Raw genomic sequence first — 27,174 nt, 5'->3', positions numbered from 1 at the left:
TGTAGATAAACATTTAGAACAATTTTTGGAAAATGCTAAGCATTTAATAAAGGTGATAATTACTTTATTATGTAAGTTGTATGCTTAGTTTCAACTGGATTTCCAACCAGCACACTATCATTTTCCTCTTTTCTCTACTGAAGAAAATCTACTCTGAATCCTTGGTTTGTCTTACTGAATGGCAAGATCAGCCTCCTGGTCAACAAAGGCACTTCAGCCTTAGTCTCTCTTTCCACCAGTGGTCAGCAAACTATGTCCTCACCCATGAGCCAAATCTGGCCACCTGTCCTTTAGTGGTCTGGAAGCTAAGAATGTCTTTTTGTTTGTTTTGGGGGTTGGCTTTTTTCTCTTTTTTTGCATTTTTAAATGGTTATTTAAGTACCTATAGAATATCCTTGATTTTGCCTTTTGGTCCACAAAGGCTAAAGTATTTACTATCTGGACATCCTTTTTCAAAAGTCTGTAGATCCTTGAGAGGATCCTTCAGAGAAGACTCCGCAAAGAAAAAACAAATATAGGTCAATGGAAGAGAAATTATAGAGAGTGAACAAACTTGAGTGCTCAACAGTAGCACTCAAGTAAAAAAACACGGGTACCAAGGCAAGTCAACTGGCTGTGAGAAGGAGGAGGTTACTGCTAACATCAGAGAATAGAGAAATAGTACTGTAAGTTTCAAGGCCTTTAAAAGTGCAGACTGCAGGAATAGAAACAGTGGGTATGGAAAACTTATTTTGAAAATTCAGCAATGGAAGAGAAGACAAACAGGCCAGTTGTTAAAGGAAAAGCAAGATCAAGTGAAGATTTCCCCTCAGGATTTAGAAAAATACAGAATGAGGTGGACAGAAGCAATTCTGGTATAAGAATAATAAAGTCAGGTGTAAGATATAACTATAGACACAGAATGGACGAGTCATCTCTCTTCACTGAAGAAAAAATTAAAAACAGGAAAGGATACTAACATGCTGCAATGGTGAACAGGAAAACAAGCTCAGATTTAATTATTTTACTACCCCAGGAAAGCAAGAAACAAAGTTCTCTCCTAACAGTGATAGGAGTGTATGGAACTTAAAGTAGAGTGAGAAAAGATTTAAAAATAACTTTTCAAGTAGAATAACCAACAGAACAAATAGGACACAAAATGATCACAGAGGGGCGCCCAGGGTCCTGGGATCAAGTCCCGCCTCAGGCTCCCTGCAGGGAGCCTGCTTCTCTCTCTGCCTGTGTGTGTCTCTGCCTCTCTCTGTGTGTCTCTAGTAAATAAATAAGTAAAATCTTTTAAAAAATTTTTAAAAAGATCACAGAATAGTGAGGACCCATTTGCCCTTGAATATAAAAGGCAATGAGTTAAATGTTTTAAATTCTCAAAATAAAAACTAAGGACCACTTTGATTTTCATATGGTCTTTTAAGTATTGTCTCCCGTTAAAATTAACAGCTATATTCAACAGCAGACAACTATTAACTTAAATGTTACATTTTCACATTCAATTGTGAACCAAAAACACTTTTTTCACATATAGAATAAAATTAATATGATTTCTAGATAAGATACTTTGTGTAGTACAAATCTTAGATAGAAATAAGATGTAAAAGGATCCAAAAGCAACCCCTTATTCCTTAAATTCCCCAACAAACTGTTTTGTTAGTCTTCCCTGGCATTTACCACATCCATAAAAACTGAACTACTATGAGCCTAGAAAAACTGAAAATCTGGATAATTTTGTTATCTGACTAGCTGAGGATCAAAAATACTTTCTGAATTTTATTGAAAATACTCTGGATGGAAATTATGTTGACATATCATTTTCAGACAGTTATTACTGCATTTTCAGACAGTATAGTAAGTCTAATCTAAGCAGTCTGGGACATTTTAGCACTATCAACAACAAACTATGTTGTAACATAGTGATACAAATGGTAGTTATTCAAATCTATAAGGTGCTTAATTTAGTAAATAAGGCCCAGATGGTTCTGAATTGCACCTGCCTTTTACAACTTTCTGGTCTTTTCCCTAAGTATCAGAAAACAGTAATCTGTAACTCCCTAGCATGTCTAAGGAACAAAACTCTTTATCCCTAATTTACTCCTTCTAAACTTCTATGAATTGGAAACAAGATAAAAAGATTTGCTCAAATGTTACAGCATATGCTTTAGGATCTTTGCTGGCTGCTCAGAGATGCTTTATTTGTTGGGATACAGGGATATCAGAGAAGCTCCTGCTTGGCTCTTAGCTAATTTATAGAGAAGAGGAAAGAAGCTTAATTTAGCCTCATGATAATTAACTATAGGTCTTAACTTCCTCAAAAGCCTGGTGAACACCAAGAGAACAGGAATCATTATTATCTGCATTTGCAGAGTACCTGGGAAAAGTCTGACAGGAGGATTTCAATAAATCCTTTTTGAATATATCAAACTGAAATCAACTAATAGCTGATATTCCTTTTATTTTCCCAAAATCATGAATAACAAAAAAGGTGTCCCGACATTTTTATCTTAGGTAAGGACTTTTTTACCTTTAAATTTTAAGCAATGTCAAGGCTTAGGGACAGAAAAAAAACTCTGAAGGAAACCTCAAGTGCTCTAAGAAGCGCTCAGTGGATGGCATATCTCTTCCTCCAGTTAGGCCCAAGGTTAAAATGTGCTGGCATGGTTAAAGGTTCTTTTAAACTCAAGATCTTGTCCTCAGTTATTAAAGCTCTCAGGGTGTATTTCCAAAGAGCGGTATGTTAACCTTAGCTCTTTGGTCTAATTCCAAGTCTGGTAATTACATACTGCCTATTAAATTCCCCTCGCAATTCTAATTTAATAAGGTGGTGTTCAGTTCCCGTCAAACAGCTCAGAGCAATCCTACCAACTGCAATGCTTATTCCATAGAGTGTAAAGTTTCAGATACGATTAAGTGATCATTTAAAAGTTTTCAGGGAGGAAACGGATCAGGCATTCATTCAAATACTTTTCACTTTTAAAGTATATATATTAACTATATATTTTTTTGAATTATATTTTTTAAAAGTGGCCAAAATTCCTATAACTAAAAATGTCACCGAGGTTTTAGTTTAAGTTCTGGACATGACGGTTCTATTTGTAGCTATTATAATACAAACGTGACAAGAAAAATTTTCAAGTATAGCATCTTTAAGTTTTATAAAGCAAAGGAAACCCAAAAAGAACCTCAAAGACTCAAGGCAAAGGGTATTTATACTTTATCAAGACACTTATTGTAGAGGAACTGTTTCCCCATTTCTCCAACCTGCTATTATCAGAATTAAGCAGGACTATAGTAAAACATCAAGTAGATGAACAGGAGATAAAAATGAAATTAAGTGTGAATGTATGATTATTAAATTTCAACCTTTTTCTGACAGCATATTAAAAAACATTCTGGCAATTGTGATCCTTTGCAGGGAGTTGAAGATAGAGGAACTAGAAACAGTAGCACAGAAACAATTACTCAAACTGTCCAGACTATTGCAGTGCAGTCCTAAACCTATCTCAATACTATCAACAGATGCAAATGTGAGTGGAATTCTAGGTAAAACCGTCTTCCTTGAGAACTTATTCTATGATGGTAGTCTTTTTTTTTTTAAATTTTTATTTATTTATTTATTTATGATAGTCACAGAGAGATAGAGAGAGAGGCAGAGACACAGGCAGAGGGAGAAGCAGGCTCCATGCACCGGGAGCCCGACGTGGGATTCGATCCCGGGTCTCCAGGATCGCGCCCTGGGCCAAAGGCAGGCGCCAAACCGCTGTGCCACCCAGGGATCCCATGACGGTAGTCTTAAACAAGCAAACAAACAAACAAACAAACAAAAACCCTGTTTCTGGCCATTTCAATGTATCTTAATGACTGCTTCAAAATTAGTTCCATCATTTAAGCACAGCCCAACTTCAGGTTTTATAAATCAATATATTACTTTAAAGTGAAAGAAAAAAAGTTTCTGTTTACTGTGTTCCCTCCTCTATATATTCTATTTGTAAAATATCCTATCATTGTTTAGAATATTGACATATCACTTAAGGAAAAATGCAACACTCTCACACTTTCAAAGAGGTAAGTTATTTAAGAGTATTAAGTTGATTTTTTTTTTAATAGTAAGCTAGAGGTATAATGAAAATTCACAATCCAATCCAAAAACCTTAGCACTGAGTATGTTTGGAATTCAGATTTTCCCCCTGAGATTTAGAAGTAAGCCAAAAAAACTCAGTAATCAAACACTTTCATATTTCTGCAGCAAAATGTTAGGAATGCTTCAAACAAAGGCCCATGTCAGCTCTGATCCAGATCTGCATCAAGCAAGCTAACAAGCAACTCAGGTTTTGTCGTCAATTTCCATTTTAAGAAGTCTGCGGATTTTACATAAAAGATTGTGGACCCAACCTAAAAAAACAGAAATAGGTTAGGCAAAAGTTCTTAAGTAATTTTACCCTTAAGCTTAAAAAACAGGTTATATAAATATTGTCTGCTAGCTCTTGAATTTTATTTTTTAAGATTTTATTTATTCATGAGAGTGACACAAAGAGAGAGAGAGAGAAAGAGAGACAGAAAGAGACACAGGCAGGCTCCATGCAGGGAGCCCGATGTGGGACTCGATCCCGAGACCCCAGGATCACGCCCTGGGCCGAAGGCAGGCACTAAACTGCTGAGCCACCCAGGGATCCCCCATCCCTGAAGTTTATAAACTTCAAGATAGTAAAAGAAACTATATTTCAACTGTTTAAGTTATTTACATTGTATTATAGAAGCTTTATAACCATATGTCCAAAGAAAATAAAATATATTTTATTAACTTTATGGCATGAAATATACAAAATATATTCATACTCAGAAGGAAAACTGTCTTCCTTTGTAGTACTTTCTGGTTAAAGAAATTTTTTCCATTTCTCTTCATTCTATAATCTTACAGTGTTGGGGGCGGGGAAGATTATATACTAGAAACCAGCATGCTTATTCTAAGAAAAATTGTTGGGCACCTGGTAACTTGGTTGGTTAAGTGTCTGATTCTGATTTTGGCTCAGGTCATGATCTCAGAGTGGTGAGATCAAGCCCCACATCCAGCTCTGTGCTGGGCATGGAGCCTGCCCCTAAGATTCCTTCCCCTTCCTACTCTGGACCTTCCCTCTCTAGTTCCTTTAGTCCCTTGCCCCAATCATGCTCGGTCTCTCTCTTCCCCTCTTAAAAAAAAAAAAAAAAGAAAGAAAGAAAGAAAGAAAGAAAGAAAAAGAACAGAAAAAAAAAGTTGTTATGTTCTCTTGAAAACAGTATATTTGGATTGGGCAATAACAGAAATGCAAATTCCAGCTCCAAAATTTACTAGCTTTGTTACCTTGTGAAGTTAACTCTCCTGTGCCTCAGTTTCCATGTCTATAAATGGGGGAAATGATAATATGCACCACACTGAGCTGTGACCAACAACCAAACACTACATAAAAACAGGTAAAAAATAAACCTAGTGATAAAAAAGAGCAACAAGAACAGAGAAACAGGGGACATTAACAAATACTAGCAAAGTTAATACAATATTATCAAAATTTTCTGTGATCTTAATCACTTTAAGATTTTATTTATTCATGAGAGACAAAGAGAGGAGAGAGGCAGAGACAGGCAGAGGGAGAAGCAGGCTCCATGCAGGGAGCCCGACGTGGGACTCAATCCCAGGTCTCCGGGATCACACCCTGTGCCAAAGGTGGCGCTAAACCACTGAGCCACCCAGGCTGCCCTCTTAATCACTTTTTAAGCCCAAGATGGATTAACACAGAATCTTTAAAAAAAAAAGAATGTTTACCTTTTTAGAAAAAAAAAATGTTTACCTTTTAATTACAATAAACGTTGCAGCATTTTATTAACTGAAGTACGAGTTGACATACACAGTATTTCTATTTTTTTGTAATAACTAATAATCATTGTCTGAACTTACAACTTCTATCACTCCTGAAATGCCTCCAAGAAAGTTTCTGTAAAAAACAAACCAGGAATTTGCACATGTGTTTAGCACCCAGAAAATCAGAATATCTGGTAAGTCAGTATACCTAATTCCCCGACCTGGCACCAAACATGACGGTTACTAGAAATAAACTGCTGTGCTGACTACACAATCCGACCAGGTACTGCATGAAATCTTACCTATCCTCATCTTTGTCGTACAGTTGGTAATAATCTCCACAGCCATTCCAGAAGGTGTTATCCACGACTTCTTGCCTTCCCGCGGTGGCCCCACTTTCTGCCGTGACTTGGTTATGTTCTGTTTCTCTACGAGTCACTCTTGAATAAGGTGGATCCAAGAACATGCAGTCATGTTCTCCATCATAGTCATCACATTTTATTAAGAGGTCATCTGAGCCATTTTCCTCAACTTCCAAAGCCTCCCTCCATCTCTGAACACTTCTTTGTTTAGCCTCATGCCTATTAAAACCTGTTTCTTGGTCCACCTGGCTTGAGCTTATCAGTTTTCTAACTTTGGGCCTCACTACCTGCTCAGGAAAACTTCCCTGGTTCTTGTTCTTCTCACTAGTATTTTGTTCACGGCAGACATGCCCAGGGGCACATGCTGCATCTTCAGCTGCACTTTCTCTCTGATTCTCCTGGCTAGTACTATTTTGTTGTTTCTCTCTAACAACTTCATCTTCAGAAGAGGACCTCTGAAATTCTTGATTGTTCTGACTGACAAACTCAGGATCAGCAGCAGAACTTTTGACTAACGGTGCTGAATCTAACTCTTCAAATTCATCTCTTATTTCACAGTTGAAAGCGGGAACTGGTGGTGAAAGAGCAGTGTATGCCTCTACCTCTCCATTTGCCAACTCAAATATTGTATTGCCCAATGTTTCCTGATATCCACCACCTTCCACAACCTCTGCAGAAAGCTGAAGACGGTCATTGGCTTCTCCATGTGGGCCGTTTGGATCGTAAGAGTCCGTCTGAACCAGTGAAATTCCATTCTGTACACTTGAAGCACTGCAAACTTCTGGAGTATATTCTCCCTCAGAGTGATTATGAAGATCGGTACTGCTTCCTAAAGTCTCCCTGCCCTCCTCACTATGATGCACTGCAGCGAAGGATGGACTGCTCTCAATGGTTTCATTCAATGTTGTATCACAAATGGGAACTTCAGTTTCACTTTTTTCAAATAAAGGGTCATTGGGTAAAGAAGAATGAACTTGATCCAATGGACTGGAACCTTCATAGAGAACAAAGAAAACATATTTGGAGACATTAGATATAATTTTATTTAATAATGACTATTCAAGTAGAAATTATGCCAATTATTACCCACTTGAATACAAGTGAGTTTCTCTGGCAGGACTTCTGTTCTCCCTACCTTAACTGAGAGGGCACCCTGGTTACCCTACGAGATGATTTATGCCATTGTGTAGCCCCTCAGTAACCTCTCCATCAGATGTCTTTGGAAGTTTTCCATGTAAATCCTTATACCTAAAACATTCTGTATAGGATATTAAAAGGAGAGGCTAGTGAGAAACTACACAATGAGAGGCATAAGTCAAGTCACAGGGTAACCAATCTGCCCTACCAGCTGCTGGGGCACACAATTCAAACTTAACTTCTTTTATTACATGCAGGTAAAAAAACTTCAACAGTACTTTTGATAGATAAAAGAATAGGCTATAGATCTAACAGAAATGAAACTCTATTGGTTCGATGTCAATTCAGAAGATTATATCTCAGTCTCCAGATATATAATATTAGATTTGTATCCCCCAAATGGATTTTTTTATAATACATCTATAATAATGTGTTAACTTTAGATATGTGATAGCTATGATTACAAAACAAAAAAAGGACAACATGCTGAATTTCTCTGCCATCGTTTGTTACAATCTTGAGGCAAGAATAAAATCATTTCTACAAATCACTTTTAAGCTTGACTACCTTTTATGACTACCATTGTAATAATAAAAAATGAAGGTATCTGAGAATTATTGTAATAAAAATTTGTAAGTTAGAAATAACTAAGGATCAGTCTTGTCAAATCACAGAAAGGCTACTTTAACAGAATGAACTTATCAGCTAATAATTTTGACTCTTGTTTATAAATGACAGTAAAAATAATGTAGAATTATCAAATTTATTCAGAATAAGAAGACCACACTCCAGCCCCAAAATGTACAATTATAGTACCTGGGTATATGCAAAATACTTTCTCAAACCACTGAATATTAAGAAATTTTAATTAAATAACTATTACTTGATATTTGTATCTCATAAAATGATTTAAAAAAAAAATCAAATTAGCCAAGCTAAATTATTTGGGGCTACAATTAAAACAAAAAAGCTATTCAACATAATATGCAAGAAAAATATATTCAGCTCACACTGCAAATTTTTTTGATTGAGAGATGAAGATTTCCACTGGCCGAAGGATGTGAGAAGGTAATCACTGCCAAGGCAGTATAATTATATTTTAACAACTGGCTGTATTCTATTTTCTTCTAGGTTTAAATGTATATAGTATTAATATCAAATTCAATTAAAGTATCAAAACTGAATTTCTTGATAGGAAATGTACACGAGGGATCCCTGGGTGGCGCAGCGGTTTGGCGCCTGCCTTTGGCCCAGGGCGCGATCCTGGAGACCCAGGATCGAATCCCACATCAGGCTCCCGGTGCATGGAGCCTGCTTCTCCCTCTGCCTATGTCTCTGCCTCTCTCTCTCTCTCTCTCTGTGACTATCATAAATAAATAAATTAAAAAAAAAAAAAAAAAAAAAAGGAAATGTACACGATTGTACTCATAGACACATAAAGCTCACACACAATTTCAAATATTGCAAGATCAATTCCTACATGCTACTAACAGCTCTTATGTAATTCCATGTCGCACACCTGTGGAATTTTCCTTTGGAACATCATCTAGTTCCAACACTTCGTAGTCATCACCAGCTCGACCTAAACTTCTTTCGTGCCTGGTCATACACGGTTTAAAACTGACGTAGGCATGTCTTCTTCCGTATCTCCTGCCTGTGATTGTCTGATACCCTCCTGCTGGTTTGGGCCAGGCAGCCTTGCTGGATTCTTGATCCATTGCTGAAAAACAGAGTTGAAAATAAGAGAGGCACACAATGATTTTTATTCATGTGACCAGCAGGGATATTAGTTCAACATATATCCTATTACTTGCTACTGAACATCCTGTATACTTTACTAATACTGTAAAACATACATGAAAGTAGACATGAAACATTATGTTAGAGAGTTATGTGCCTCTTTATCCCTCCAAAAAAATAGCTTTTAAAGTTTGGTACTTTTAAGATAGTCTAGATTTTTATGATGTGACCTACTAAAAACAATTTTTCATATGCCAAATTCATACACCATACTAAAAAAGCTCATTAACGATTGTGACAATAATTCTCCAAGTTATCTAAGCAAAGTACCTTATGTATAACTGCTTAATACTTATTTGTTGAATTACTAGCACATGAAATGCTGATTTTAATTACATTAAGAGTGAATACATTCCTACCCAAGATAACAGGTAACTTCTTTAACTGGCAGTTGTACTATCTATCATGAAGAACCAACTGGACCATAATAAAACATAGCCCAAAGATTAGGGTCAGATAAAATTCTCCAAAAGAACACAGTGATGAGCCAAGTCAAAGACATGCTACCTCAATGTTCCAAAACTACCAATGGTATACATTACGGTAGGAAAAGCCAGAAACACTTGCACAACTTAAATACTAAGTTCTGATGGCTGAAGGACACATAGCAGTAAACAGCAGCACCTTTAACTAAGAACATTACCATATTTATATAGAAAAAAGTTCAACTTTCTTTAGACAATTAGATTTTACATATATTACAAAAGAGCTAGATAAAATATTTTGCAACAGTATATGAAACAGTTAATAGAACAGTTACGTATTTTTGTTGTATTGCATTGAAATAAGAAATATAATTGCCTTCAAGCACAAATGAAAAACATATATGTATTTATAACATACAGTTCTCAAGTTTTATAGTTATTTAATCCCCTCAATAACCTATGAGGTAGATACTGCACTTCATTTTAAAGATCAAAAAATTAAAGTTAAAATTCAGTATTTAGCAACTTGTCCAATAACTGAATAGAATGACTTCAGAACCAGTGCCCTTAATTCCTCCAAAGGAACAGTCTCCAAAATGTAAAGCACAAGAGAAGTCAAGGAAGTACGGAAAGAAAATATAAGAATTACTTACTTATTACTTATAAGAATTACTTATTTTCATATCAAAACTTAGAAATTAAGCTTTACAAATATTCAACATGTGGACCAAAAATGCCCTTAAATAAGACCATGATCCCACGTTATATACTGTACTCCAGGTATCTAGAGAGGAAAACACAAAGTCCTCAATGCAGAACTGACATAGACACTTCACTTACCTGCCGGCTCTTTTTCAGTATACTGTGACATATATGGCAGTTTTCGTGGGCCCAGTTCAGTGCAATTATGGATGTGATTTAGTTTTTACTCACACAATAAGCTGCAGACAATTCCTACAAAGAAACAATGGATGAAACAAAATAATACAAAAAGCACAAAACAAAAATGACAAAACTAATACTCCTATCCTAGTGAAGCTCTTTGTTAGCCCCATTATCAGAAAAATATAATCTGATCTGACAAGGCCATCAAAAAACCTTTAGACTACCAAGATGGCTATTTGAAAAAGTTACATCTCCTCTTGAAAAACCTTGTTGTAAATATGTATCATCCTTAAGACTGACAATGATAACAATGATAAATGATAATTTAAAAGTAAATAAGCAAATACACTGGGATAAGCGTTGAATGAAGTATCTGACCAAAATATCTGGGAGTCTACCACACTATGCTATCTTTGCTTCTCCAATCAAGCACTATAGCTCCTTTAGCCCTGGCACTGTTAAAAGAAGTTAACCCTAAGAATACAGACTTTATTTTAAAAATGTATAATTGAGACGCGTGGGTGGCTCAGCAGTTAAGCATCTGCCTTTGGCTCAGGGCGTGACTCCGGGGCCCTGGGACCGAGTCCCACGTGGGGCTCCCCCCATGGAGCCTGCTCTCCCTCTGCCTGTGTCTCTGCCTCTCTCTTTCTGTGTGTCTCTCATGAATGAATAAATAAAATATCTAAAAAATGTATAATGGCTTATGACGATTAAAAATTAATGTGTATAAATAATGATATTTGGGCAGTCCCGGTGGCGCAGCGGTTTAGCGCTGCCTGCAGCCTGGGGTGTGATCCTGGAAACCCGGGATCGAGTCCCACGTCGGGCTTCCTGCGTGGAGCCTGCTTCTCCCTCTGCCTGTGTCTCTGCCTCTCTGTCTCTCTCTCTCTCTCTCTGAATAAATAAATCTTAAAAAAAAATGATATTCTTTACAATAATCAATTTACCATTCAGATATTTTTATCCCAAATAAGAACCTAAATTGGAAAAACTAAATATTATCATGTAACAAATATAAAAAGACCTTTTTTTAAATGAAATTAATCCATTTATTATTTCATGAATAAAAAGCAAACTGTGCTTTTTAGAAAACTGTGGTAAGGGCTTACGTTTCAATTTAAACACCTTATTTACTTAAACACTGGAGCTATTGCTAACTGACCATCACCACTTATTAGAAGATGGTTCTTTTACAACCACGAGGATGGAACTAGAGGGTATTATGCTAAGGGAAATAAGTCAATCAGAGAAAGACAATTATCATAAGCTCTCACTCATATGTAGAATTTAAGAAACAAAACAGAGGATCAAAGGGGAAGGGAGGATAAAATAAATCAAGATGAAATCAGAGAGGGAGACAAACCATAAGAGACTCTTAACCAAAGGGAAGAAACTGAGGGTCGCTGAAGGGGCGGGGGGAGGGGATGAGGTAACTGGGGGATGGACATTAAGGAGGGCACGTGAGGGATGTAAAGAGCCCTGGGTGTTATATAAGACTGATGAATCCATGAACTCTACCTCTGAAACTAACAATAATACATTATATGTTAATTGTGTTCAAATTTTAAAAGTAAAAAAAGCATACAAAAAAAGATAGTTCTGCAAATGAGCTTAACCATATATGTTATGTGTCTAGTCATAGATTATTATGTATTAATATACAACTAGGAGTACAGATATACACTCTCCCATTAAATTATAAATTCAGTAACAGGTTGTGATGCTCTAATATATCTGAACCAAGTCACACTGTTAGCAACAGCTAACGGGTAAATAATACCAATAATAATAATAAAAAAAAACTTACCATACTGGCAAAAACATAAACCCTAATTTTGTTTTAGTACTAAGAAAAGCGACCTGAAATAACTTAAATCTTCACATATTCACAGTACAGTATGTGGCAATTGTAAAGGATGACCAAAAAAAGGATTTAAGTTCACAAGTATTTCACCCTAAGTCTTTTATTTTTTAGGGATTTTATTTATTTGATAGAGACAGTGCATGCACATGCACAAGTAGAATGGCAGGCAGAGAGGGAGAAGCAGACTCCCCACTGGGCAGGGAACCTGATCCAGGGCTCCATCCCAGGACCCTGGGGGTCATGACCTGAGCCGAAGGCAGACACTTACTTGACCCACTGAGCCATCCAGGCGCCCCCAAAGTCTTTTCTTTAGAATAAAGCTTTATTTCACCATGTTCCAGGCACTATTTCCAGTACTGAGGATACAATAATGAACAAAGAGGACAAATACTTGTCCATATTCCTGCCCTTCTAAAATTATGGTATTAACACTATACAAAACAAGAAGTAAATAAATAACTGAGTGAAATAAGTCAATCGGAAAAGGACAAACATTATATGGTCTCATTCATTTGGGGAATATAAATAATAGTGAAAGGGAACAGAAGGGAAGGGAGAAGAAATGGGTAGGAACTATCAGAAAGGAGACAGAATATGAAGACTCTTAACTCTGGGAAACGAACTAGGGGTGGTGGAAGGGGAGGAGGGCGGGGGGTGGGGAGGAATGGGTGACGGGCACTGAGGGGGGCACTTGACGGGATGAGCACTGGGTGTTATTCTGTATGTTGGCAAATTGAACACCAATAAAAAATAAATTTATTATTAAAAAAAGAAGTAAATAAATCGACAATACATACTACGGAGCAAAATAAACCAGCGAATAAAGAGTTGCTGAGGGTGTGCAACTTAAAATAGGGTGGCTAGGGAAAACCTCACTGAGAAGGATCATCTGAGCAAACACCTGTGAGGGAGAGAGCCATGTGTCAATCTAGGGAAAAAAACATTTTGGGCAGAATAAAAGAAAGTTCCTGAGTTGAGAACTTCCAGATGTGATCACCACAAGAAGTCTGAAATAGAATGAACAAGAGAGCAACAGGTGAGATTAGAAAATTAATTAGGGTGGGTGTGATGGGGGTGAGGTGCAACAGACAGATCACATGGGCCCTCACAGGATGATGCAAGCAATGTAGGTTTATTCTGAATGAGCTGGACCACCACTGAAGAGTTCTGAACACAGAACAGACATTACCTCACTTCTGTTTTAAGAGGAATACTCTGGCTACTGTTTTGGATAGACTGAAGGGGAACACGGTCAGAGGCCAGGAGCCTGGTTGCAAAGCTATCGAAATCATACTGGCCAGAGACAATAGTTTAGACCAGGGTAAAAACGGAGGTGCTGACTGCGAAAGCAGTGTCGGAACTGACAAAGGTTATAAAATAAGGTAAGGAGTCAAGGTCGATTCTAAGTTTTATAGCCTGGCCGACTAGAAACATAAGAATTACCATGAACTGAAATAGGAAAATTTGTGGAAGAAGCAAGTTTGGAGAAGGTATCTTCAGTGCACTTTTTTTTTTTTTTTTAAAGATTTACTCATAAGAGACACACACAGAGAGAGAAAGGCAGAGACACGGGCAGAGGAGGAAGCAGGCTCTCTGTGGGGAGGCCGATCTGGGACCCCAGGGTCACGTCCTGGGCCAAAGGCAGACACTCGACCACTGAGTCACCCAGGGGCCCCAGTCTCTTCAGTTTGGTTTTTTTTTGTTTGTTTGTTTGTTTGTTTGTTTTTTTTTCAGTTTGGTTTTTGATGTATAAATTTGAGATGCCTATCAGACATTCTAGTAGAACTGATAGGAGTCTGCAGCTGACTAAACACTGAGCTGCCAACACAAATGTGGGAGTCATCAGTATATAGATAATATTCAAAAAGGCAGGAGCCTGGAAGACAGGACATCTGAGTGTACTTGGAGAAAGAAAAAAGTTTAAGGACTGAGCCCTGTGAGGATCCAACACGAGGAGACCAAGAAAAAAGAAGTATCAGAAAAACTGACAGAGGCCAATGAGAGAAAAGGAAAATCCCGGAGTGTGGATGCCAAATGAAGAGTGCCTCAGACAGAAGAACTGACAACTGTGCCAAATGCTGCTAAGAGATAGAGTATGAGAAGGATCTACAACTGGCCGCTGAACTTAGCAACATGCAGGATACTGAAGATCTCGACAAGGGCACCTTGGCTAGAACGGTGGATATAAAAGCCTAATGAGAATACTGTCAAGAGACAGTGAGAGAAAACTGGAGCAGAAAAGAGTACAGGAAAACTGGGAATCACGGTTTCTGAATAACAGGGTTTTTTTGTCTTTTTTTTTTTTTTAAATACGCTCCATATTCAGCATGGAGCCCAACTCAGGATCTCAGGATCCTGAGATCAAGCCCTCAGCTGAGATCAAGAGCTGGTCACTTAACCAACTGAGTCACCTAGGTGCCCCTGAAAAATTGTTTAATGCGATTCCACTTGTTTCCTAAAGATATTCTCTTCTGAGCCCTCCAACATCCTCATCTAAACTTAGTCTACTTGTTCTCAAGGCCTGTGACCCCTGCTCTGATAACTTTTGGTTATACTTCTAAGTCTCCTGATTTGAATCCCATGTTCACAATGGGACACACAATATGGAGGTGTGTGTCTCTGTCTTTCCTAGAAGATCAAGTAATTGTTTCAGAAATTTTATGTAAGAAGGTAAACTCTGGGTCCTTGCATGCCTTCCTCACGCTTTAGGTTAGGGCAAGACAACACCTTTTCCAAACTCTGAGAGGCACTGTTTTTTAGCATCTCATGTTGCATACAGCATCCCATCCTGCTTATTTAGTTCTCATTTTTTAGTAAGTAAATCAATTTTTCTTCCTGGAATATCTTAATAAATGATATTCTATAATGTCACAAGGACTGTTTTAGGGGTAGGCCATTTTAAAATTTCTCCTACAGAGGCCTGATGAGGTTTTAGACTCCTGTCAATTTGTCTCAAAGATGTCCTTTTTTAAAATTCCTATTTTCTCTGTATTTGGCCTCTGTAGATGAATCCTTTGTCTGTAAACCTGTAAACTTATCTTTCTCATTTTCACCCTGAGATGGTAAACTTCATCTACTTTTACTTCCAGCCTTCCAATACTCTCTGTAATAATCTTTTAAATTTCTTATACTTTCCAGGGATTCCTGGGTGGTTCAGTGGTTTGGCGCCTGCCTTTGGCCGAGGGCAATCCTGGGGTCCCGGGATGCAGTCCCATGTCGGGCTCCCTGCATGGAGCCTGCTTCTCCCTCTGCCTGTGTGTGTCTCTGCTTCTCTCTATCATGAATAAGTAAATTTAAAATATCTTAAATAAATAAATAAATAAATAAATAAATAAATAAATAAATAAATTTCTTATACTTTCCTTTCTTGTTCTCTGCTTTTTCTTATTATTGTTATTACTATTACTTTCAATAGTGGTTCATGCGTTATGAATGGAATGTAGACTAGAACCTCTCTGCAGATACTAAATGTTTTTATTTCCCCTAGGGCCAGCCATAGTCAAGTATCTACAAAAGTGCTAATCTCATTTCGATATAAAAAAGAAAAAAGCAGAACAGGAAGGAGAGAGGATGAATAACAAGAAACAACCACCACAGTGGTGTGTCAGATAAATATTCATCAGTTCCAAATTTGTATCACAACTGAATCAGAAACATTCGGTCTCTGAGTTCCTTCCCTCTGAAAAGATGTTTGCTTTGCTGAATTAGTCTCTCGCTCCTTGTACTATTATTCACTTGATAAGTAACCTATGATTCCCCTCTACCTATGACAATTACTCAATTCAAAATCTTTGGGATTTTTATATATTCCTAATTATCATAAAGCAAATTATATACATGTGTTGTTAAGAATTAAAGGAGTCAATCAACAAAGTATTAATTCTAGATCTTATTAGCTTAGAAGTCATCACCTTATCATTTTAACTAGCATCATTATGCAAGCAGCTATAAAGAGACAACAGAAACAACCCTCAAAAGAATAGGTAAAGGGAAAGCAGTAGGACTTAGAGTGGTAATTTTAAAGACAAATGCTTTATTTTTACTTGAATGCACTATGTCTATTAGATGCACTGCTTCTAGTACATGGTCTAACATAACATGTATGTAAACGGCTGAACAAGTGGATAAATGAACAATTTTGTTGTATGAATTCTTTGGTATTCTTTCTTCAAAAACCAGAATCTGTACCCCTTCAGTGTGGATTGTACTTAGTGATTTGTTTCTACTGAAGACAATGTGACAGCAGTGACAACGTATAATGCACAAGATCAGGGCATACAGGGCATTGTGGCTTCCTCCTTGCTCTCTTAGCTCACTCTCTGGAAGAAGCAAGCTGCTATATCATGAGCTCATTCCAGTAATCCTAAGGTCCACGTGTTGAGGAACTGGCAGTTCCTGCCAAGAGCCAGAAGGAACTGACGTCTTCCAGTAATAGCCATGTGAATGAACCACACAGGGAAGCAGCACCTTAAGTCCCAATCAAGCCTTCAGGTGACTGTAATCCCGACCTATATCCTGACTGCAACCTCATGAGGCTGTGAGACAAACCACTCAGCCAGGCTGCTCCTGAATTTCTGACTCAGAAAATATTAGATATAAATGCTCAGAGCTGCTAGGTCTATTGAAGCAAAACAAATTATCATGTAATAAGTAAAAAATACAAATAATTTAAACTACGTATACTTAGATATTAGATTTTCTCATACTTCTACCTTTTACTAGAACAAAGATTTTCTAATACCAACTCATAAAAGTGTATTTTCTCCCTTTTAAAAGATATGCCCATTCTCAGCATAGGAAGTGCCATGTTAGGGTTGACAGTGTCAAAATAAATTATACTGGTGTTTTGCTTGCAGGCAACGTCAGAACTGCCGCTTAGCTCCTATATTATGTTATCTAATGAATATTTACTAAAAAGCTACTGAATTAGGAACACTTACTTTTAGAATTTAAATCTGGCTGATTTAAGTGAAATTTTAGCCAAAGAGAAGGAGAAATCAGTTAAATTTCCAAAAGAATTTCACCTGAAAGCTTGGATCTATACCCCTGTGACCTTATGTGCTGGGAGCCAAAAATAACACACTTCAAAAAAACCCCACACACACACACACACAAAATAAAGGTATAACTGACATATTAGTGTTGAGTATATATCATAATGACTTGATATTTACACATACTGCTAAATGATCATCAAAGTAAATCTAATTAACATCCATCACCATAAACACTAATAAAATTTTTTCTTGTGATGAGAACTTCTAAGAGGTTAGGTTACCAACCTTCAAATATACAACACTGTATTATTAACTACAGACACCCATGACTTATTTTGTAACTGAACGTTTGTACCTTTTACCCCTTTGCCTATTTTGCTGGCCTCCCACTCCCACTTCTGGTGACCACCAATCCGTTCTCTGTATCTATGAGCTTTATGAGTTTTTTGTTTTTTTTTTTTTTTTTTTTTTTTTTACTAATTTCACATATGAGATCATATAGTATTTGTCTCTCTCTGTCTTAGTAAGTATAATGCTCTCAAGGTCCATCCATTTTGCTGAAAATGGCATGGTCTCATTTTTTATGGTTGAATAATACTCCATTGTGTGTGCATGCAAGGACACACACACACTGCATCTTTTTTCTTCTCCAGGAAAATCTTCCCTCCTTCCTGCTTTCCTTTTTCTTTTCTTTCTTCTTCTTCTTTTTTTTTTTTTTTTTTTTTTTTTGCTTAAAATGACAAATTTATTCTCTCATAGTTCTGAAGATTAAGGGTCCAAAATCAGGGAGTCAATAGCACCATATTTTCTTCCAAAGGCTCTAGCAGAGAATCCTTTTCGCACTTCTGGCTTCTGGTGAATGCCAGTAAACCTCTGTATTCCTTGGCTTTATACCACATTTTCTTTATCCATTCATCCAAGAACAGACACTTAGGCTATTTCCATATTTTAGCCGTTGTAAATAATGCTGTAATGAATATGGGGGTGCATATATCTTCTTAAGTTAGTATTTTTGTTTTCTTCAGATAAATACCCAGGAGTGGAATAGCTGGATCATCTATTTTTAATTTTTTGAGAAACTTCCATTCTGCCTTCCATAGTGGCTGCACCAGCTTATATTGTCCCCAAGAGTGCACAAGGGTTTCTTTCTTTTCATATCCCCATCAACACTCATGATTTCTTGCCTTTTTGATAAAAGCCATTCTAACAGATGTAAGTTGATATTTCATTGATTTGCATTTCTCTGATGATTAGTGATGTTGAGCATCTTTTCACGTACCTGCTGCCCAGCTATATGTTGTCTTCAGAAAAATACCTACTCATATCTTCTGCCCATTTTCTAACTGGATTTTTTTTTTTTTTTTTGCTATTGAGTTGTATGAATTCTTAATATGTTTTCGATATTAACCCTGATAAAGATGTATAATTTGCAACCATTTCCTCCCATTTAGTAGGCTGCTTATAAATAACTCATTGTTTAAGTGTCCTTCCTAGAAACAGAAAAGTTAAGAAGCAAATAAATTTAATCCAACTATCTGAAGGGCAATGTTTTGATTACTCTTCCAAATTCATTGGAAAATTTGCTCCTTATTCTCTCATATTTATGTTCTAAAATTATTTCCTAAAACTCCTCATAAAACAAATTTCTAAAATTATCTAGCCTGATTTTCTTTCAGGAAAATAATTATTTAGTCATACAAAATTCTGGTAATTATTATCAAACTTGAGCTATAAATTCAACAATGCAAACTGACAAATGCTGCTAGCAGGCTGTTTTGTATATGTTAGAACCAATTATATTTTAACTTAGTTTACTAACATTATCTCATCTATTTTTAGCTGCTAAGGCAAAGTAAATATTCTAAGAGATTAATAAAGTATCTATTTTGAATAACAATCTAAACTTGTACTTAAATTATTTCTCATACTCACATATTGTTTTTAATCTATCTCTGGATTTTTCATATCTTTTCTAGGCACAAGCACAAATGGCTGCTTTTACATACAGACAACTGCAAAATATTCCACTAGATATAACCAGCAGATACATAATAAATAAGGATTAAGGTAATACTACTCCCATATATTGCTATAAACAAGTGGACACATTAATAAATTAACAGAGTCAATTGCAGCAAATCAAATAATGTACTAATAATCACTAGACTTTGAAGTCACAGGCTGCTACATAAGAAAACTTCCAGGATGTGACTACTAGATTCTGTAAATGAACAACTGTTAAATTTCTGAGGTCAAATGGGTTTGCTATTCCTAGTAATACAAAGATAAAAAGCTAAGCTTACTTAAATACTATCTTTCTTGACAACTTTTCTGTAAATTACTGGAAAATAATGAACTCATTATTGATACAGTGAAATTTTCACTAAAAAACACAAAATATATGTAATCAGAAACAAACCTTTAGATAATCCCAAATTCTTATATTTAAGTAATTTAAAAACTTTACTTCTAATTGATTATGGTAAAGCCTCTATCTCACCAAAAATTGTTTAAAAAATTGTTACAAAATGGGGCGCCTGGGTGGCTCAATTAAGCGCCCACCTCTGGCTCAGAGTCCTGGGATGAAGCTCCATGTCAGGATCCCTGCTCAGCAGGAAGTCTGCTTCTCCCTCTCCCTCCCTCCCACCCCTACCCCCACTTGTGCTTTCTCATTCTCTGAGCAAGCTCTCAAATAAATAAAATCTTTAGAATAAATAAACAAATGTTACAAAATTCTGTTTCTAAAAGACTCCCATAGAGAGAAATCTATGAAGAAAGAAATGAATGAACATATAGCCCGCACACTAGAACAAAGAAAATCTTCTATGGTTCACTGGAAATATAATCAGCTAGGGGGAAAAAAGATTAAAGTCAAAGACAAATTGAGATGAAGAATAAAATAATCAATCCATTAAAGAATACGATGAAGAAATATTCCTCAAATTCACCTCTTATTTAGATGGGAAGATCTGTTTCAGATGTGAAAAACTAAGAAGGGCCCTACTTCACCCTCCTCTGGGAGGCCAAGTCAAATCAGTTCCAAATAAAGAAACACCATATATTTATTTCCATGTCAATGAGCTAAGAAAAAAAACGAAGAGTAAGGGAAAAAGGAAAATAGAAAATTCAATGTTATGCATACCAAATGTAGCAAATTTCATTTGATAAAAATTCATAAAACATGCTCAGAATAAAAAATTAATATACCTCTGATATTTAGACACTTGGATGTGTTACCTACAAAAAAAAAAAGCTCACAGAAGTAGGTTTGGAGAGACAAAAAAAACAAGCATAGCAAAATGTTGATGCAAGATACATAAATGTGGTTTCCTTATACTCCATAGAAATGTGATTGGAAATTTTCACGAAAAATATTTTCAAGTACTTTCCTTTTCTCTCCAATCATTCGTTGAAAAACTAAAAAAGTACAAAACTCTTGAGCACACATCATAGTTCAATGAATTTTTACACAGGTTATATATCTGAGTAACTACCACCTAGATCAAGATAGAAGACATTACCATCATTTCAGAAGGTTCTCTTTTACCCCTTCCAAATGATTAAACTTAGCTCAATCCAGAGGCAATTACTTTTTGGACTTCTACTACCCCAGATTAGTTTTTCCTGTTTTAAACTACACAACTGGAATCATACAGTATGAACTCTTTTGTGTCGGTCTACTTTCACTCAACACAATGTTTCAGGGATTCACTCATGTTGTTAGAAATAATCCTATACATATTTTTTACCTTTCTTGGGAAGTACAACCTGGAATTACTGGGTTACAGTACAGGGCTATGTTTAGCTACAACAGTTGTTTTACCAGTTTTCCAAAGTGGCTGAAACAATTTACATTCTCATTAGCAATATATAATAGTATCAGTTGTTTCATATCCTTAGCAACACTTGTTATTGTGAATGTCTACCTGGCCATTCTGGTAGGGGTGGGATGGTGCCTCACTGTGACACTTCCCTGATGAGTAATAATGTAGAGCAACTTTACCTGTGCACATTGGCCTTTTGGATATCTTCTTTTATAAAGAATCTGATCACTTTTTTGCGTGTTTTTTAAAAATAAGTTGTTTGCCTTTTTCTTTTTGATCTGTAACTTATGTATATTTTCTGGATAGAAGTCCTTTACTGAATTTATTTGTTGCAAATATTCTTACAGTCTGTGGCTTGCCTTTTACCTTTTTTTTTTTTTTAAGATTTTATTTATTCATAGAGACACACACACACAGAAAAAGAGAGACAGAGACACAGGCAGAGGGAGAAGCAGGCACCATGTGGGGAGCCGGATGTGGGACTGGATCCCGGGTCTCCAGGATCACGCCCTGGGCTGCAGGCGGCACTAAACCGCTGCACCACCGGGGCTGCCCTGCCTTTTACCTTCTTAATGTTATCTTGATAAACAGAAATTTTTAATTTTATGCAGTCTAATTTATCGATTTTTTTTTTAATTTATCGATTTTATGTTTAAGAAATTTTTGCCTAGGTGATGAAGATAGTCACCTAGGTTTTCTTCTACAAGCTTTATAATTTTAGCTTTCACATTTAGATCCATGATCAAAAACTCAAACGAACTTTTGAAGATGGTACCAGGTATAAATCCAGGTTCATTTTATTACTATGTGGATATCCAGTTTGTCAACATTATTTATTAAAAGTAAACACATTGTCTTCTTAATTTCAGTGGAGCTTTTGTCATAAACCAAGAATGGTTTAGGTAAAGGTCTATTTCTACATGTTCATATTCTTCCATTGGCCTTTTTATCTACCTTGTTCTAATACACACGGTCTTAATGACTCTAAATACATAATAAGTATTAACATCTAAGACATTTGTATTTTGATATAAATTCCAGAATCCAATTTGACCCCCTCCACCCCACCAAAAAAAAAAATTCTGGGATTATCAGACTGTATTAAACCTATAGTTCAACCTGAGGGAAACAGACATGGTAACAATGTTGAGGTTCCTACTACAAAAAGATGGAATACTTCTCCATTTATTTAAATATTTTAAAATGTCTCTGGGAACACCTGGATGGCTTAGTCAGTTAAGCATCCAACTCTTGATTTCAGCTCCAGTCATGATCGAGAGATAGAGCCCCAAGTCAGACTACATGCTCAGCACAAGCCATCTGCTTGAAATTCTCTCTCTCCCTCTCCTGCTGTTGCTCCATTCCCAGACTCTTTACCTTTAAAATAAAATTTTAAAAATAAAATATTTCTGAGCAGTTTTATCATTTTCAGTATAGAAGTTTTCCCCAATTATTATTATATTTATTCTTAGATTACACAGTTTGATGCTCTTCTAAATATACTTCTCTAGTTTTATTCTACACATTTCTGGTTGCTAGTACACAACTTACAATTCTTTTTGTCTTTTCTTTTTTTTTCTTTTTGCATACTGGCCTTGTATAACACATATTACAATATAACAGTGAATAGAAGGATATTGGACATGAAAAAAGGTTTTTCACTGAGTTAGTTAGACATTTTGATACTTTAAAAAAAAAGAATTTATTGATTTGAGAGAGAAAGAACACAAGCAAGGAGGGGAGGGGCAAAGGTAGAAGAAGAAGGAGACTTCACACTGAAAAGGGAACCCAATTCAGGGCTTGATCCAAGGACCCTGAGATCATGACCTGAGCCAAAGGTGGATGTTTAACCAATTGAACCACCCAGGTGCCCCCATTTTCTGATACGCTTTAGGAAGTTAAGGAATTTCCTTCTATTGCTTCTAGTGCTAAGCTGATAAGGATTTTTATCATGAATGGATGCTGAACTTTGTCAAAGGATTTCTCTGCATCTATAAAAACGATCTCATTTTTTCTCTATGTTATTCTGTTAAAGAGATGAATTACACTGATTAATGTTAAAAATATTAAAACAACCTTGCATTGTTGGAAAAATGTGTAATCTATAGTATACATTCTATGTCACCGTATTATTTCAGTATCTGTGTTCATGATAAATATTGGCCTATAACTTTACCCCTTTTGTCAGGCTCTTGTTAGGTTTTCCTATCAAGATTATGCTAAAATCATAAAATGTTGTCAAAGATTTTTTTTTCTCAGTAGAGCCTGGGGTTGTCTGTGGAAAAGTTTTTGATAAAGTCAAAAAAAAAGTTATCAAATGTTAATATAAAGTTGTTCATAACTTCTCCTTATTAACAGTTTAATATATATAGGATCTGTAATAATGCCTCCTTTTAAATTCCTGGTATGGGTAACTTTTGTCTCATTTTCTCCTTCTCATTATAGACTTACTACTTTTGAAAAGTCCTCTCAACAAACTAAAACCTTTGTAGTTCCTTAATTTCTACTTCGATATGTACCATTTCCTTCTTTCTAAGTTGATTTTGGTTTGCCATTCCCTTCAGTTGCAAGCTTAAACAACTTCTAATCTTTTTTTTTATTAATATATGCATACAAAGCTACAAAGTTCTCTCAAAGTACTGCTTCAGTTCCATCCCATAAGTTCTGATGCAACATTTTTTTCAGATTGAAATGTTTTCTAATTTATACTGTGACTTTGTTTTGTATTAATTCACTATTTAGAAATATCCTGCTGAACCTCCGAACATTTGGAGCCTTCCTAGTTATTTTTGTTACTAAGTTGCAATTAATTCCACAATGATCAGAAAACATATACTACTCTGTAAGTAGAAAACATGCACACCCCAGCAGAAATCATTTTCAACCTGCTATAAAAACCCAACAATTGGGAACCCCGGGTGGCTCAGTGGTTTAGCACTGTCTTCAGCCCGGGGCGTGATCCTGGAGACCCAGGATCAAGTCCCATGTCAGGCTCCCTGCATGGAGCCTGCTTCTCCCTCTGCTTCTCTCTCACTGTCTCTCTTATGAATGAATAAAAAAATCTTAAAAAAAAAAATAAAGGAAAAAATTTTTGATGCAGAGGAATGAAGAATTACAACTGACTTCTCATCAAAAACTGTGGGAGCAGAAAGACAATACACATGACATCTTTAAAGAAAAACAGCACGAACAAAAAATTCCATACTCAGCACTCTCCAAAAAGAACCAAAACAAAAAAAAAGGGTACATTATAGCCAACCCAAGACACATGTTGCCAGTAAACTTGAACTGAAGAAAGAGTATAAAACAGACATTTGATTCTACAAAGAAATGTGGAACTTTAAACATAAGTGAAGATATATGTAAAACATAGCTTTCCTTATTTTTAATTACTTCAAAACAGAAGTATGTGAAGGAGCACTCACTGTTTGATTGAACTTTCTGGGATGATGGAAACAGTCATCTTACACGGTTCAATCTGAAAGCTAAAGGCTACATGTGGCTACTATGCACTTAAAAATGGCTTGTATGCAAAGGAAATTAATTTAAACTTAATATTAACTACTCTAAATTTAAATTAAATAGTCACACTGGCTAGTGACATGATGGGCAATGCAGGCCTAAAGCAAACATAGTTAGCAAGGTGTTGTGAACTTACAGCATAAAATAGATGACAATAACTGTGCAAAAGATAGTTAAGAAGAAACTGGCGGGATCCCTGGGTGGCGCAGCGGTTTGGCGCCTGCCTTTGGCCCAGGGCACAATCCTGGAGACCCGGGATCGAATCCCACGTCGGGCTCCCGGTGAATGGAGCCTGCTTCTCCCTCTGCCTGTGTCTCTGCCTCTCTCTCTCTCTCTGTGTGACTATCATAAATAAATAAAAATTAAAAAAAATAAAAAAAATAAAAAAAAGAAGAAACTGGCAATATAATGTTGAGGAGCTCTGACACTATATAAAAAGTTGTGTAATATTGCCTGAATATAGACTGGAATTAAAGATGCATGATACAAAACACAGACAAACCAGTATAAATTTTTTAAGGAGTCAAAGTAAGTGTAAGTACTGAGCTAATAATAAAGATAAACAGAACATACAGCAGACAAGTTAAATAAAAAACTACTAAGTTGATAGATTTAAATCCAATCACATCAGTAATTACACTAAACATAAATGGTCCAAACAACCTAATTAAAAAGCCAGACTGTAGGGATGGATTAAAAAAAAAAGAAAAAAAAAAAGTGAATGAAAAAAAAAATCAATGAAACCAAAAAGGTTTTTTTAAAAAATGCAATAAAACAAAAAACTAAATCTTTGGAAAAATTAATGAAATTGGTAAACCTGGACACAAACTAATAAAGACAAAAGAGAGGAAACGCTGCCAACATAAGGAATAAATGAAAAGACATCCCTATAGTAGCTACAGACATTAAAAGGAAAATAAACAACTCTGGTGATGAATAGATGAAACAGATAAATTCCTTGAAAGACACAAACCGGGATCCCTGGGTGGCGCAGCAGTTTGGCGCCTGCCTTTGGCCTAGGGCGCAATCCTGGAGACCCGGGATCGAATCCCACATCAGGCTCCTGGTGCATGGAGCCTGCTTCTCCCTCTGCCTGTGTCTCTGCCTCTCTCTCTCTCTGTCTCTGTGACTATCATAAATAAATAAAAATTAAAAAAAAATTAAAAATAAAATCTTTAAAAAAAAAAAGACACAAACCACTAACGCTCATATAGTGAGTACAAGTGATTCATGTAGTCGAAAACCAAAACCTTTCAAGAAGTAGTGGATAATCCTAATCATCTTACAACTATTAATTTATCTTTTAAAACCTTTCAAAAAAAAAAAGAAAAAAAAAAAAAAAACTCTGGACCCAGATGGGTTAACTTACAAACTCTAACAAGAAAGATTTATTAAAGAAATACTACTCTTGGGGGGACCCTTGGGTGGCTCAGCAGTTTAGTGCCTGCCTCAGTCCAGGGCATGATCCTGGAGACCCAAGATCAAATCCCACATCAGGCTCCCTGCATGGAGTTTGCTTCTCCCTCTGCCTGTGTGTCTGCCTCTCTTTCTCTCTGTGTCTCTCAAAAATAAGATCTTAAGAAATAATAATACTCTTATCCAAAATTTTTCAGAAAATGTAAGAGGAAGAAACACCTTCAAAATCTATGAGACCAACATGATTCCAACACAAAAAAATTACACAAAAAAAGCATCCTAAGTGAACATAAATACAAAAAAGTATTCAATAAACTACGATGAGTAAATCAAATCCACAAATTTATGAAAATGATAATATAATGCTAAATGAATGCAAGGTTGATTCAACATTTGAAAAAAAGCAATGCAATTCATCTTAACAGATCAAAAAGATAAGCAATATTTATTATCTCAATAAATACAGTAAAATTCAATGTTCATTTGATAAAAATTCCCAACAATCAAAGAAAAGGAATGGGAACATCCTTAACTTGATAAAAGGCCTGGTATACTTAATACGGTAATATTCAATATATAAAAAGTACTAAAAAAAAAGTACTTAATATATAATAATAACTCGATAAAGGCCCTATTATACCTAATAAAGAAAGCTGGAAACCAGTAAGTCACTTCTAAAAAATTTCATGGAAAAGGAAAGAAACTAGAATAGCCAGAATGATTTTGAAAAATAGTTAAGTCAGAGAAAGACAAATATCATATGATTTCACTCTTAAGTGGAATTTAAGAAACAAAAGAAGGAAGCAAAGGGACAAAAAGGAGACAGAGGGCCAAACCAAGAAACAGATTCTCAAATATAGACAACAAACTGATGGTTACCAGAAGAGAGGTGGGAAGGGGATATAGGGTTAAATAGGTAATGGTGATTAAGGAGCGCACTTGTGATTAGCATCAGGTATTGTACATAAGTGTTGAATCACTATACCATACCCAAAACTATTTATTAAACTTTAGGCTAACTGGAATTCAAATAAAAACTTCAAAACAACAAAAAAAATAGACTTAAAAAAAAAAAAAAAGAATAAAGTTGGGAGTACTTGCACTACCTGACTTTAAGACTT

At 36.0% G+C, this 27,174-nt stretch overlaps 1 protein-coding gene across 1 annotated transcript in view; it reads right to left on the bottom strand.

Moving 5' to 3' along the window:
• PJA2 (praja ring finger ubiquitin ligase 2) overlaps nt 1-27,174 on the bottom strand; it is a 67,861-nt gene that overhangs the window by 36,219 nt on the left and 4,468 nt on the right. The window contains exons 2-4 of the mRNA XM_041752131.1: nt 10,386-10,499; nt 8,840-9,040; nt 6,124-7,177 (exon numbers count right to left, since the gene is read on the bottom strand). Coding sequence (XP_041608065.1) covers nt 6,124-7,177; nt 8,840-9,040; nt 10,386-10,416 — 1,286 coding nt within the window. The 5' untranslated portion in view covers nt 10,417-10,499. The remainder of the gene's footprint in view (nt 1-6,123; nt 7,178-8,839; nt 9,041-10,385; nt 10,500-27,174) is intronic.

This window comes from Vulpes lagopus, chromosome 4 (genome assembly GCF_018345385.1).
Source record: "Vulpes lagopus strain Blue_001 chromosome 4, ASM1834538v1, whole genome shotgun sequence".
NCBI lineage: Eukaryota > Metazoa > Chordata > Mammalia > Carnivora > Canidae > Vulpes > Vulpes lagopus.
This window is presented reverse-complemented; position numbering and strand designations above follow the sequence as displayed.